At 41.9% G+C, this 15,612-nt stretch overlaps 1 protein-coding gene across 3 annotated transcripts in view; it reads right to left on the bottom strand.

The window, feature by feature from the left end:
• Positions 1–8,921, bottom strand: part of LOC309492429 (ATP-binding cassette sub-family C member 12-like) — a 41,430-nt gene extending 32,509 nt beyond the window's left edge. The window contains exons 1-12 of one of the 3 annotated variants that reach the window (XM_082161397.1): positions 8,890–8,921; positions 8,337–8,503; positions 6,845–6,991; positions 6,473–6,620; positions 4,850–5,086; positions 4,510–4,683; positions 4,262–4,409; positions 4,015–4,163; positions 3,246–3,353; positions 2,704–2,910; positions 2,547–2,618; positions 2,342–2,466 (exon numbers count right to left, since the gene is read on the bottom strand). In XM_082161397.1, the coding sequence (XP_082017523.1) occupies positions 2,342–2,466; positions 2,547–2,618; positions 2,704–2,910; positions 3,246–3,353; positions 4,015–4,163; positions 4,262–4,409; positions 4,510–4,683; positions 4,850–5,086; positions 6,473–6,620; positions 6,845–6,991; positions 8,337–8,482 (1,661 nt within the window). In that variant the 5' untranslated portion in view covers positions 8,483–8,503; positions 8,890–8,921. Of the gene's footprint in view, positions 1–2,341; positions 2,467–2,546; positions 2,619–2,703; positions 2,911–3,245; positions 3,354–4,014; positions 4,164–4,261; positions 4,410–4,509; positions 4,684–4,849; positions 5,087–5,382; positions 5,520–6,472; positions 6,621–6,844; positions 6,992–8,214; positions 8,504–8,889 lie in introns of those variants that run through there. The other 2 variants (XM_082161398.1, XM_082161399.1) reach the window with 2 other exon arrangements.
• Positions 8,922–15,612: the final 6,691 nt, after the last annotated feature.

Here is a 15,612-nt window from a genome sequence, read left to right on the forward strand (position 1 = left end):
TGCCTCACGAACTAGTTTGCCAGCTGAACTCAGGTGTTGTGGGGTGTATTTATCACGTAGTCCTGAGGGATATCAGACGACGCTGTTTACGATGATTCCTGCGATTATCATGAGAACAGCTTTCAATATCTCACATAATTATCAGGACATAAATAAGCCTTACGTAGAGGTTGTATATTGTAAACGAGCACAATTTGCAAACTATTATGATAAATTGCAATAATCATGTCTAATGACATCATAACGGCCAATGTTATGAAATAATGTGACATACATTTAACTTTATTGATGTTTACATTACAATAAAAAAAAAACACAAATTAAATTATACAGTAGGCCTAGACTATAGGCTATTTACGGAGATATTTACGACAGTGCAAGTATTCCACAGCGACTCTAGGGGTTCACAATTTCTACATAGTGTGCCTTTAATGAATAATCCAGCAAACTCACTCTCCCAACAAAGGCCTGTGAAACTTCCCCCAAAACTAACATCACAAATGAAGCTAACACACTGTATGCAGGACGCGGTGTCTTGTGACAGGACACATTGAGACTGATAAGAGTTTTACGACCCAAAGGAATTTCCAGAGAACCGCGACTCTCACTTAATTCTTGCCGAGGAAGAGAAATAAACCCTGTTAATCCTATATATTCTATATAACCACTTGAGAAATGTGTAAACATGTATCTAATTTTCCCATCTCATGATTTTCCTTTTATGTGGTTTGGCTTTTGTATTCTTGTAAACTCTATTGGGTTAATATTTCAGACTTTGGATACTATGGTTAACCAAAATCATATGTGTGGCATGTTTGGTCTCTATAAACTCCAATCTTCGTTTCCCATTTGTTAATTTTCATTACATTTTGCTAACTGTGTGACGCATTAGTATGATAAGCATCTTAAAGATTATTGGGTTAAACCTCCAATCAAATTACATATTCAAATGCCCTGCTTGAACAATAGGTCGTAAAAATTTCCCCCCAAAGGGAAATCTTCTCATTGGCTCACACTCCTCCATAGGGTGTTACTTCTTCACACTTTAAAAACCCAAGATCAGCTCTTAGCTCTCTCTTACTCTTTTCTGAAATGCTGACGTGAAGATAATGCTGAACTAGGAGTTTCTAAGGACCACCAAACTTGTGCCAGGCTGCGGCCTTGTCTTTCCATTCACCAACGATCCTCTGACTACCACTGGTTCTCTCTCATCAAGACCACATCAGCAAAGATCAACTGGAGCCTCAACAAATTGCATCAGGACAGTTTAATTCAAATGGGCGAGACATGCAAGTATCAAACTTAGTCTCATTATTTGATATATTAAGTATCCTTACCCCTTTAAAGAAGGGCGTGTTAGAACTAATCTGATGGATTGCTTAAGGCTGTTGATCTGCTGAATTTCAACAATGCTATAACTTCTTGCTTCCCTGTTTTCTGCTTCAGCTCTCTTTCCCTTGGTAAACTGTATGCATGTATGTGTGTGTATGTTAGAGTAGTTTAAGTGTTTAGACTAGTTAATAAAATCTTGTTCATGTCACACGTAAAGTTGTCCGTGTCTCAAGCTCATAACTGGAGTCACTAATCATATAGATTTTTGCTACGGCTCTTAGTACTGTAAATTAAGAAAGACATTTCCCATGCCCCGGAAATGTCCATTTCTTAGAGTTAATAAACAATTAATCCTGAGTGTTCATGGGACAAACAGGTTAATTGATTGTAATATTAATTTACGACAGTAAGTTAATTATATTAACTGATCCAAATATTCATAATCAATTATAACCAGTTATTATTGATTATTAATATTGAATATGGCTAATTTGCTACTGTGAGATATATTTATTCATCAGCTCAATTTGTGTTACACATATGAGATTTGATTATTTTTAAATCACTATATCTTCATGAAAGTTTTCCTTTTACCTTTTTACGTAAGTCAGGCTGTAGAAGATTTATCAAGATCTATTGTAGCTTAAAAAAAAGTGTCATGTGTAATTTCATTGCTTTAGCACATGACTGTACGTTTTCGTCTTCGTTCAGTTTAGTGCCGTTTATCACTCTAAATCATACACTGTTCTCCATTAAGCTCTCCTCTTTTGGCCAATAAAGATGATAATATGATAGACTTTGTGTTGGCATTTGGCCTCCAGTAAAATGTGATACTGTAACTTCAGATGTGGGTTTAAATGTAAAACTCTGGCAACCGCACTGCCTGTTTTTGATTGTACATTTTGGAAATCATTTTACTGTGCAGAAGTGAACTCTCCCGACGCTTTTCAACAGAATGTTCAAAGAATGTGCTTTGACCAGTTTTGTTTTTGGTGTTCTCTAGTTTTACCTGGTTTGGTCAAATGGTTCTTCCATGAGGATATTGTCCCTTACAGTCCCGTGGAATATCCAGGCTTGCTGGGAAACATATGCAAATGTTCCATTAGCTGATACAGACCCACTCACAAGATGCATCTGCAGGAATAAACGATTATACTGTCAGTCACACCTCATCACATGTGTCTTGGACGTAGAAAAGACAGGTGGTGCCACACCTGCTCAAGAATACTTGATATCAAAGAGGTTTTTCCACTTCCAACACTGCCACACACTCCAAGCAGACTTCCCTATAATTGAAAAGAGAGAATCATTAGTCTCTTGTAGTGTCAGGACACATATAGTGCCTCACATTATAATATATTCATATCACACCTTTGAAAGAGTGAAGCTGATGCTTCTGATTGAAGGTTGGGAGTGTGACTGGTGTGTGGCGCTTTGAGAGGGATCTTGTGGTCTTTCAGTGGTGTTCATGTCATCTGGCAGGCTCCAAGAGAATGAGGCCTTTTCCATGACCAGCGCCAAATCCATATTTTTATCCTGGGTAAGATAACCTTTGGGGTTCTGTACCAACATAAGTTTCTGTAGAGATGCATTATCATTAAATATTCTGTTATTTGCATTGTACAGCAGAGGCAAATCAGGAATTCAATGTAAAAGACGTGACTGATGCATTTTAGAGTATCAAGTTACAGCATGTGTAAAATACAGCACGTGAAAATATATTTTCCACACACTTATCTTTATTTATAAGTTACACATATGAACAATATTTACATCTATCCCAATATGTCCTAAACCAATGCCTAATTATAATGGGGCCAAAGGTACAAATTCGTAGGGAAAAGGAGGAACTCTTTAAATGAGAGAAAATTATCTTTGATTTTGATTGAGAGAAACCCGTGAATGAGTCCAACCTTGAGTCTCGCAAGAGCCACTTTAGCCTCAGCAACAGCTTTAACAGAGAAAGGCAACAAGCCCATAGATATCTTCATGCAGTTAAATACAGAGATGATAGTGTACGCCTGTGGGGAAACAGAAAACTCACTTCTTTCATCAAAGTTTCAAGTACATCAGAGTCATGTGCCAGTTTACGTGATGTAAGGAATTACAACAGTTAAGCCAGTTAGGACAGAACAGTGCTTTGAACAGAATTATTCAAATACAAAATAAAAACAATAAATCGATCAATCAATGTATAAGTAATGACGTTTTACACATGTACACTACCATTCAAAAATGTTGGGTTAGTAAGATTTTTAATGGTTTTGAAAGAAGTCACTTATGCTAACAAGGGCTGCATTTATTTGATAAAACAAAAACAAAACAAAAAAAACAGTAAAACAATAATATTGTGAAAAATTACTACAATTTAAAATAGCTTTTTTTGTTTTAATACATTGTAACTTGTTGTGATGGCAAAGCGGTTTCAGAAATCATTCTAATGAGCTGATTTGGTGCTCAAGAAACATTTCTTATTATCATCAGTGTTGAAAACCGTTATACTGCTTAATATTTCTGTAGACATTTTTTTTTTAGGATTCATTGATGAATAGAAAGTTCCAAAGAAAAGCATTTATTAAAAAAAAAAAAAAAGTTAATTTCATTTTGATCCCTAACTTTTGAACGCTAGTGTAAACTTATCCATTTTAAAGCAAATTATAAGCCTTTTTTTTTTGTACTCACAGTAGAAGTTTGAAGAGGCAGATTCAGTGCAATGTGGACAATGAAGGTGAGGATGGTTGCCAGTGTGGGGGCTATCGTTGTTAAGACTCTGTTTAAACTCTGAACATAACCAGCCTTTTGTAATATCAACTTCTCATTTTTCCTAATATCTATAGCCGAAAAAAACAAAAAAAAACAAGGAAAGAATGGGTAAGAGAAAACACAGCATTTCACAGAGTCATGAGTAAAATACGGACGGACGGACAACCTGTGATTGTTTTCTCAAAAGACTCCTCCCACGCATACATCTTAATGAGCTTGATGCAGGTCAGAACCTCATTCATTGTGCGAACACGTCTGTCTGTCACAGATACAGCCCGCCTTCTGAACACACCAATCAGCCTGGCAATTGATAACTATAGCACACACATACAAACAGACAGGGAAAATACGAAATATTACCGAGACGGGTAGATCTCGAAGATGTGTTACACAAAACAGAAAAGACCATCACACCTGTATTGGGAGGAACACCAGGTAGACCAAAATTCCAGTTAGTGCCGTGTATCCCAGAATAAAGCAGGCATATATGAAACATATGATCAGCAGAAAAGGAACAAACAGCAGAAACGTTCCAAACAGGACCGCCTCAAACATCCGATGGCCATCACTCGTCAACACGTTTATAGTCTGAAACAAAACACAGAAATAATGCACACAACAGTTTATGACAAACACTATTTGTATTATATATATTAAAAAGTGTTTGGAGTACTAGAGTAAATAAATACAAATTACTTAGAGTACCAATAAAAAGATTCAGCAGACAGTAAAGTGGCAGTGTTCACTGGTTTACCTCTCCTACACTGATGCTGGTGAGATTCCTGAGAGAGATGATCTTCTTGAAAGCAAGCATGTTGAATGCTCCCTTCACTCTCACAGCAGTACGCAAATTCACAGCCCACATGAGCGACACAAAAAATGCCTTGCTGAATTCAGACGCGAACAGAGCCACGCACACGCCAACGCCGTGCAACAGTGTGTATGTCTCGGGCTGTTCCACGTAGTTCAGGATTTCATACACTAGAACTGACTAGAAGACAGACCAAATGTAAAAATAACATTCAAAACAGATCCGTGATGTGAGGCAGGAACAAAAACAGCACTGAATGCAATATCAAATTTAATTGGAACTATTTTATTCTACTTGACAATATCAATTATTTAATTAAGGAAATAGCATGCCTTTATAGTTTCATACTTCATATTTTTCTCATGGTTATTTATACATGAAAATATACAGATGCTACTATATTTTTACAAGTGGGTCCCTCAAAAGGGGATTGACTTTATAAACTAGAAAGCACTTTAAAGCATTAGTTCACCCACATTTTCCATTCATCAGTTATTAACCTGGAGCCGTATGGATTACTTTTATGATGGGTGGATGCGCTTTTTGGGGCTTCAAAATCTCAGTTACCATTCACTCCCATTATAAAGCTTAGAAGAGCCATGATGTTTTTTTAATATAACTCTGTGTTTGGCTGAAAGAAAAAGAGACACATACACCCAGGATGGCTTGAGGGTGAGTAAATTATGGAATCATTTTCATTTTTGGGTGAACTAACCCTTTAAAGGGATAGTTCACTTTGAAATAAATTTTTGGTATGTTTTAGCTTACCTCAAGGGCATCCAAGATGTAGGTAGTTTTTTTTTCCGCAGTAGTTTAAATTTTTATATTTTTAGCCATTCTTGTCTGTCAGTCATATAATGCAGGTCTATGGTCACGGTCTCAAAACACAAGCACAGAGTCCAAATTAAAACAATTCCCCATCGTCCAAATTAAACAATTCCCCATCGTAAGTACACATTGATGGCCTAAGACACGAAACGAGCGGTTTGTGTGAGAAAACGAACAGTATTTATATCGTTTTTACCTCTTGAACACAGCCATGTCGAAGTGATCTGAGAGTGCGGGTGAGTATAGATACTAGATGTCGCCTTGGCTACTGCAGTTCATTGGAACAAAACCGTAGCCAATGCGACATCTATTGTATATATCTATACCCGCCCGCGCTCTCAGATCACTTCGACATGGCTGTGTTCAAGAGGTAAAAACGATATAAATAGTACTGTTCGTTTTCTCACACAAACTGCTCGTTTCGTGTCTTAGGCCATCAATGTGTACTTACGATGGGGAATTGTTTAATTTGGACGACGGGGAATTGTTTTAATTTGGACTCTGTGCTTGTGTTTTGAGACCGTGACCATAGACCTGCATTATATGACTGACAGACAAGAATGGCTAAAAATATAAAAATTTAAACTACTGCGGAAAAAAAAAACACCTACATCTTGGATGCCCTTGAGGTAAGCTAAAACATACCAAAAATTTATTTCAAAGTGAACTATCCCTTTAAGGAAAATAAAACAATATGTTTTATTGATTATTCAACTGAATGATACAAATTGTACGTACCGGCCCAATAAATACAGCAAAAGTAAATATGATTGAAGCCAAGAATGACACTATTAATCTTGTCTTCTGAAAACGAATGACCACAGCAGGAAGAGATGCCTTCTCCAGGCCCACACGGGCAACTTCTTCGTCCCACAGTCTCTGGAACCTGAACACAACAGAAATCACAACCGCTTTTCATTTTTTGAAGATAGTTGTTTTTTTTTGCCCACAAATACTGTACATTCTCCAAGACTCATCCTGGATTCAGAAAAACATCCTTAGACCTCAGACAACGAGTTAACATGTGACCAGTGCTACACTGCAGCAACTCATTCTGTCGAGACTTCCTGAACTAAGATAAGATTTAAATGAAAAGATTATGAAGAATACCTCTCTCCATTGATGTGGGCTCCATCATGAGGCGAGAGCGAGGGGAAGCCCTCATTTAACCGATTCCTAAAGAGCCTCCACATCATGGGTGTCATCCATGCAAATGTTGTGAATGAGAAGAAACCAGCGTCATCAACTGGGTGTGAGCTGTGCAAAGTAAGAAAATGTACATTTGACATTACATTATGAATTGATCAGACATTTGGAGATTCAGAAATGTCACGTGAATAACAGACTTGTTGAGAAAAACAGAAAAAAACTGAGCATTAGCAATCATGAAAACAAAGGATCTTTTGTTTTTTCTCAGATCTCTTGAGGAAATGGACAGATCACTTTCATTACTGAAATAAAATAAAAAAATGCTTATAATATGTAAAGACCACCCATTGGCCCAACAGGGTGGGCGAAGGGATAATGTTTGTATGTCTTTTCAGCGCTCCAGTGAAGTTCACTTAATTTATTGGAATTTAGTTTCAATATTTCTTTAGCTCTGCATTTAATCTGACTCCAAGTTCAAATGATAATCAAATTTAGATTGTGTTTCTTATTAGAAAATAGTCATAAATATTGATTATGAAGTACTTTAGATCTTTGATTATTCTGAGTATCCCATATTTTCAATTATTCATTCGTGCCTACTGCTCCGTTCATATGCGCCTTTAGTTTGACCTATCCTGGACACAGAGCTGCGGGAGCACCAGCCTCCTCATAATCTACTAAAATAATGATTTCGGAAAACTTCAGAATAAATCAAGATGTAACATTTATTTGTCAGGTAAAAATGTGTAATGCCAATTACACAAGTAAATGATTAAAAGCCAATTCAGAAATAATAAATACATGACATCACTCGCTCAAATATTACTCCAAGAGTAAGAAATGCATTCCTGACAGAGACACACAGTGGTGTGTGAGTGTGGAAGACACGGACACATCTGTATGGGGGGTTTCCTGGTTACAGGTTCCCCAAGACTGCTCTGACACTTCCCCTTATATACCCAGTCCAGAACAAAAGGGTTATACAAATTTGTTTTTGTTTTTTAGAGTTTGTTTTGGGTTCATTCATGTCCCCCAGGGGGTAGCACCTGGTTTCGGGAGATATCTTGAAGAGTCATCACCCAAAGAGGAGAACATGATTCTCTTAAGTTCTCAATCTTTCTCATTAAACCAATGACTGCACTGAAATTAAGACCATTTTACCAATCGCACTGAGACACTTAAAATTATGCCAAACATGAAAAGGAAAAAACAATAGAATCACAAGATACACCATATGTGATATATAGACAATTTCAGTGAACTTTTGGTGAATTGATTCAGGAGGAAAGGAAGGAGGAGGGAGAGGGGGAGACAATGTCCTGTGCTCTTACACTGTGATCTCCTGTCCAGGGTGAGGGTACATTTTGTTGCTTTATTGCAGGGTGAGTTTTATCTCAGCTTTTGTCTTAGCAGGAAATTCAAGTCTTACAAATATGTGGAGAATCTGTCTTACTGTGAGCCAAAAAGGAACGGAATGAGGGCTTTCAAGCTTTGCTGGTACTTGTGCTTCTTAGGGGGAGGTTCTGGTTCCCTGTAATCTAGAACTGGAGGATCTTCAGGAAAGGCACTCGTGACTGAAGATGATGCTGGTGTCCCCATAGCACGGTCTCTTCTTTGTTTCTGCACAATAAGATAGATATGGAAAAACAAAGAGATAAATATCATAAAATAAAAGGAAATGTGAGACAATAGAAAATGAGTCATAAAATATCTCATAACAGGACAAATGTTGTGACAGTGTGAGATGGCCATGATTTAAGCCACACAATTCTTATATATTCATCTTTGCATTTGATCAATAAATAAAAGGACATTACTATATTGGTTTGGTTTAAGATCTTTATTTGTCATTGTACTGAGTCAGTGCACAGGCTTAGTTATTTGGCTTAAGGTTAAAACATTAAAACCAGTTAAAATTCCTCTTTGGCTAAAATGTGATTTATAAAAACATAGCTCAAACTGTTAAAGGTCATTTTGTAATTAAGATGACTTGAAATGTTTCGTACCTGGTGTGTTGTGGGAGTGGACCAGCCGAGTGACAAAGAGATTCAAACAGGAAGTTGATCTGTTTATGGGAATTCTAAAGGAAATTAGACTGTACCAACTTTGATGTCTTAGAGGGGACATAGGGATCTTGATCAATGTGATACAATTATTTTGCATTAACTAAAATTTATCCATGGCTCTAAATCACTAAATCATCTGATCACTTTCTATCTTGCGTAAGCAAGATTTAAAAAACTGTCACAATTGAAGACCACTTTGCTCCCTGTTTTTGTGGCGATGGACTTTTTTTTTTTTTTTGTGATTTGCTAAGGCTCATGGCAGATCCATCACAGACAGAAGAAAAGTAAAATATGCAGTCAGCATCTCACTTAAGAAAGAAACTCCTTTCACATTCTGTTTTTCTGTGAAGGATGAAGTTTTCAGCAGCATTTTTTCAACAGTTCCTGTAAGTTATTAATAAAGATCTTCACATGAACATGAATCATTAAATATAAAATTTAAAATAAATAAATGAATAAACAAATCAATAAAAATCAGTAGCCTTCAGGTTGTGAGATGTTAATTAAAGGGATAGTTCACTTTGAAATAAAATTTTGTTATAAAATTTTGCAATAAAAGTTTTAGCTTACCTCAAGGGCATCCAAGATGTAGGTGTCTTTTTTTCCACAGTAGTTTCAATTTTGATATTTTTAGGTCAAACCGTTCTTGTCTGTCAGTCAAGTAATGCAGGTCTGTGGTCACCACCTCAAAGAGCATGCACAGAGTCCAAATTAGAACAATTCCACATCGTCCAAATTAAACAATTCCCCATCGTAAGTACACATTGATGGCCTAAGACACGAAACGAGCAGTTTGTGTGAGAAAACGAACAGTATTTATATATCGTTGTTACGTCTTGAACACAGCCGCGTCCAAATGATCTGAGGGCGCGGGCGGGTATAGATACAGTATATACACTAGATGTCGCCTTGGCTACTGCAGTTCATTGGAACAAAACCATAGCCAAGGCGATATCTAGTGTATATATATATACCCGCCCGCATAGGGCCACCTTTCATGGCCTCCAGTAGCACAGAAAGGTCCCATACGGGGACTGAGGGAGGTCTGGGAGGATTCAGTCTCCTAGCTCCTCTAAGGAAGCGGATGACTAAATCGTTCCTTCCTATTGACTGACCAAGCGTTGTTTTTGAGAACGCTGCTATGGCCGCCACATAAACTTTGAGCGTGGAAGGGGACCTGCCCTTGTCCAACAGCTCTTGTAGGAAGGAGAGAACCTCCGTCACCCCACAGTCTGGGGGCGACACGCCACGAGCTGTGCACCAGCTGGAGAACACTGACCATTTCGAGGAATAGAGAGGTCGCGTAGACGGAGCTCTAGCCTGCGTGATCGTGTTTAACACTCCGCTTGGGAGGACAGCGGGTACCCGTTGATGGCCCAAACATGAAGGGACCACAGCTCTGGGCGCGGATGCCAAATCGAGCCCTTGGCCTGAGAGAGGAGGTCCCTCCTCACTGGCACTGACCATGGGGCAGTGCTCGCTAGCTGCATCAGAACTGGGAACCAGGGTTGGTTTTTCCAGAACGGCGCTACGAGTAGCACTGAGCATCCTTCTTCCCTGATCCGCTCTATCACCTGAGGCAGGAGAGAGATGGGAGGAAAGGCATAGAGCGGGCAGCGGGGCCATACATGAGCCAGCGCGTCCCTGCTCTTGGAGAAAAATTCCAGAAAGTGAGCGTTTTCTTGAGACGCGAACAGGTCTACTTCCGCTCTGCCGAATTTCTTCCACAGCAGCTGGACTGTCTGTGGGTGTAGAGACAACTCGCCTGTCGGAACATTGTTCCTGGACAGTCTGTCCGGTCCTACGTTTAGGAGCCCTGGCACATGCGCTGCTCTCAGCGAGAGCAGGTTGCGCTGAGCCCACACCAGGAGGCGTTCTGTCAGCCTGTGCAGGTTTCGGGACCTGAGGGGAAGGGCTGGGCGAGTCCCGTAGGACTTGTCATGTCTATGTGTGGATGTGGGCGCGGGACAGCGGGCACATTTACCAAACCGAGAGCATTGTCCGCCTGAGCAGAGCGAATGCACGTAGGTTTCGTTTTTTACAGAAACCTTGAGACATGCAGGACGTAGTGATTGTAGGCACTGGGCAGTGGGCACATCTGCTGCGTTTAGTGCGCAATCGAACTGGGTCGATTTTATGTGCGCGAGCCCTGTGTGACGGGCTGTGCTTGTGTGTAGGAATGGGCACTGGGCAGTGGGCATTTTGTCTACACTCATAACACCATCGGCCGTGGCCGGGACACCAGAAAATACACTCTTTATGGGATTTATCCAACGCATTCTCATCCTTGGGCGTCATAATACTGACGCTTTTGACATTTCGTCTACATCGAACGCACATGGCACCTTTTAGCGTCAATATGAGACGCACAGAGCTTTGTTCGGTTATGGGTAGGTTTAGGTCTAGTGTAGGGATAGGGTTAGACTGCTAGGAGGCGCTTTCTGGCCCATTTCTATCTGCGTCTCATATTGACGCTAAAGGGTGCCATGTGCGTTCGATGTAGACGAAATGTCAAAAGCGTCAATAAATGACGCCCTAGGATGAGAACGGGCTGGATTTATCTGGGTAGCCATAAAAACGGCATTTGTGTGCAGGCAAGCGGGCAGCGGAACTGGCTTGTTGACTGCAAAATACACTGGAACAGTCACATTTCTTGGAACTGAACGAGCGATGAGTTTTGGTGGAAGTCCGGCCGCAGCGGGACTTGGACACCGTCGTTTCCCTAGGCGTGCTAGGACAACTTCGGGGCCTCGGGTTTTACCACAATCCTGGGCCGCGGCCCACACGCGGGGCAGGGCGGCGGCCAGATGAGCGAGAGCGCGGTCTCGCGCTTCGGGCCTGTCGGCGCTGCGAAGCTCTGAGCAGACGGTTTCGCACGGCCTGCTGCAGAACTGGAGCGCTTCGGCAGGAAGTGCTTCATAGCCTGTGACGCTTTCTGTACCTCGGCGAATCTTTCCGCGAAATCTTTGACGGAAGTTCCGAAGAGGCCAGCGGGAGAAAGCGGAGCGTCGAGGAACGCGGCGCGCTCAGACTCAGACATCTCAGAGAGCGTTAGCCATAGGTGTCTCTCAGTCACAGTGAGAGAGGCCATGCTCCGTCCAATGGCCTGTGCAGCAGACTTAGTAGCGCGGAGAGCGAGGTCCGTAGCACTTCTCAAGTCTGGCACGCAAATTGCATCTGGTCCTTTCTCATCCAGATTTCGGAGGAGATCGGCCTGGAAAATTTGCAGTGTGGCCATAGTATGCAGCGCTGACGCAGCCTGCCCAGCGGCAGATAAAGCGCGACCGAGCAGGGTTGACGTCATGCGGCAAGCTTTTGAAGGCAGAGCCAGCTTAGCGCGCCGTCCAGCGGAGGGCGGGCAAAGGTGGGCTGCTATCGCTTCTTCGATCGGCGGCAGCGAATGGTAACCTCTGTTTTTAGCATCGTCAACAGCGGAGAATGCTAGCGAAACAGAAGAGCGCATTCTAGCTGAGAAGGGGGCGTTCCAAGACTTAGCGACTTCTTCGTGTAGCTCAGGAAGAAAGGGCGCTGGTCTGGACGCAGGCGAAGCGCGCTCCCCAGGAAGAAAATATCCATCCAGCCGGTTGTGAGCAGGCTGTTCCGGCATAGATCACTCGAGGCAGAGGCTCGCCGCGGCCTGTGCGAGTATGCGCATCAGCTCTGACTCGATGCTAGCTCTTTTGCCTGACGATGCGCGGACAGAGGGCGCGAGATACGCAGAGCTCGCCCAATCCTCACTGCCCGATGCCAGGAGAGAGCAGGAATCATCCTCCCCGAATGCAGCTTTTTCATCAGCGTCATCGACGGAAGCGGCGGCAGACGGCAGCCGCTGTCCGTCAGGAAGAGACACTGACGAAGCCGGTGAAGCTGGCGGGCGAACCGGCGAGCTTTGACGGGTGGGGGAAGGTTCCGGGACCCGCTGAGCACGGCGCTTTTTACGGCGCGGCACTACAGCGGGCGGAGGTGCAGTCTCAGTGAAATATGCCAGGCGAGTCCTCAGAGTCGCCATAGGCAGTAGCTCGCAGTGATGGCAGCCGCCGTCAGCGAGCACGAGAGCTGCATGATCCTCACCCAGGCAGGAAACGCAGATAATGTGGCGGTCCCCGTCGCTGAGTGTGGCTCTGCACGAGCCGCAGGAAGGCATCTTTAAAAAGACGCAAGCTCTTTTAGACAGTGTGTGTCGCGGCGGCGAACACACACACAACAGAGAGTGTAAAGGATATAGGTGCCGGATGAAGGCGATTGAAGGCGCAGCAGGAAGGCGATTGAAGGCGGCGCGGCCAGCGACTTCAGTGACGACTCGTCCCGCTGTAAGTGCTTCCTCAGACGGCGCGGCTTCTCTCTGGATCCAGCGATGCGTATATCTGAAAAATCAGATATCAGCTGCCTGCGAGCTGTATTTATAGGCCTAAGCCACGCCCGTTTCGGCGGGACGTGACGCAGTGGGCGCGAAGCACCCTCATTGGGTCTGACGTCACGCTAGGCCTCGCTCGATAGGCTGCTGCAGTTGCTGCAGAACAGCCAATAGGCACACGAGCCGTCTTGCCTATGTCTGTATGCTGCCGCAATGCGTTTTACAATAATACAAAATTAAGGATAATTTTTTGGCTTCAATATCTCGTGGAAAAGGGATTTTCCCCTAGCGTAAGATAGTTACGCAGTACGAGAGACCTCTCGTAAGAGAACTACTATTTTTCATACCTCACTGAAGACTATAAGAACTACTATATACAGATTCATGATTAATATTAATAATGCACAATGTTTAAAATAAGGTAATGGTAATGATATGACGCAGCACCTGAAAATAGGTCTAATAGGTTAGACAAACTTAGTCCCGGTCACGTTGGAAGTTACCGAGCTGGGGACTATTTTCAGGCGCTGCGTCATATCATTACGCCTGCTGGACTCATGGTACTGCAGCAAAGTTTCTTGATTATTGCGCAGGAATGAGAGTATAGTTCCTAGCCATATCAGCCTAGAAAATCGCAACTTTACATTTTCCGTCGGTCTTAGTACACGATGTAACTACAGAAGAGTCAAGTTTTAAATAGGAATAAAATCGAAACTCTTTGGTCATTTTTTTTGAGAGAGATGCTAATGGTCCTGTCCGATTCAGTGATCTATGCTAAGCTATGCTAAAAGTATTTAAATGTAGCCTATGCGAAAAGATTAAGAAAAAGCCAATGAAAAAAATATCAGCATATTATACACATTAGACTTAATTAAAATAGGTAACATTTAAATGAAAAAATACTAGTTAATGTCCTCTGATTTATTAATTTTGACCAATTTGCCCTTTCTTTGTTTTGGAAGTGTAAACAGCTTCAAATAATGAGTTGCTATTATGTCAATTTCCAACATTTATTAAATCATTGTTATATCCAAACAGTAGCAATGAGCTGGACAGTATAAACACTCAATAACATCTGTATTCATGCATTAAAGAAAGCATGCCCTCAGCTAATAAAGTGCAGGTTAGTGGAACACCTTCACAGTACCTTTTTTCACTGTGTACATACAGTACATAATGTTTTAAAATTAAGTCAACAGGAACTTTTGTAACAATTCACAAACCACACTGTAAAAACTAGATGTACCGCATGGCGGTACAAAATATGACCGCCGCTCAGGCCTGCACTGGCTTTCCACAAAAATAAATGACGTGGAGCAATTTGGCTGTATTGCGTGTTTATGTATATACCTAAAAAAAGTAGTAGTATGTGCATGTCTGTCTGTGTGTGTGTGTGTGTATGTGTGTGTGTTTGTGTATGTGTCACGGGTGACAAAATGCTGGGAAAAGCGGAACCTTTCTTTTCTCTTTCTATGTCCCCGAGGGGAGTTATTTTGGTGTAACACCTCACTCCGGTTCCGGGTGTAGCGGAGATATTGCGCAAACTAATTACAGCTGATGCACGACAGGTGTGAGGGAGAGAGAGGAGCGGTGTTTGTACAGGCTTTCCGCTTCACAAGAGGAGGATAAAAGAGCCATTCAGAGTCGAATTAATGCGGAGGAAAAAGGTTGGAACCGGTAAGGCGGAGGTTGGAACTGGTAAAGGTCAATCGGTGTTCAGTTGATCAGTTGTTTGGCTGGGTCTCTGTCGTTGTGTTTTGGGGTAGAAGATCGCCGGTTTGGACGCTTACATTGGACGCTGTCATCCTGGAAATTCGTGTAAGTGAGGAACTGCCATTTGAGTCTGTCGTTTGGAGCTGCTTGTGGAATATTACTGGATTGAATTATTGCTTGGATCTGCGCTGGAAGAGGAAAAGAGAAAGATAAGTGAATTAAATTACATCGTGGAATTAAATGTAAAGCTTGAAGCAAAGACTGTGAATGTGAAACTTACTATTGAGGAGGACATCTGTTTCAGATGCGCTGGAGAGAATGGAGAGTTGAATATTCCCATTGAAATGCATGGACGAAGCGAGTTTTTCTGATCAGCCCTACTGTGTGTGAGTGATTTGCAGTTGTTTGCCTTACCTGATGCACGCTGAATTAATGCTGTGGATTTGTAGTGGACACGAGTGCTGTGTGCTATGCTGAGAAGAGTCTCCCAACGCCTGCTTTCATTCTTGTGAAATGATCTACTTGTCCTCATCCAAAATTCAGAACGATGCAACTGAACTGGTGAAGTAATGCTTTGTATTATCCTCTCTTCCACT

Source organism: Leuciscus leuciscus (assembly GCF_965113295.1).
Source record: "Leuciscus leuciscus genome assembly, chromosome: 2".
In the NCBI taxonomy this organism is placed as follows: domain Eukaryota; kingdom Metazoa; phylum Chordata; class Actinopteri; order Cypriniformes; family Leuciscidae; genus Leuciscus; species Leuciscus leuciscus.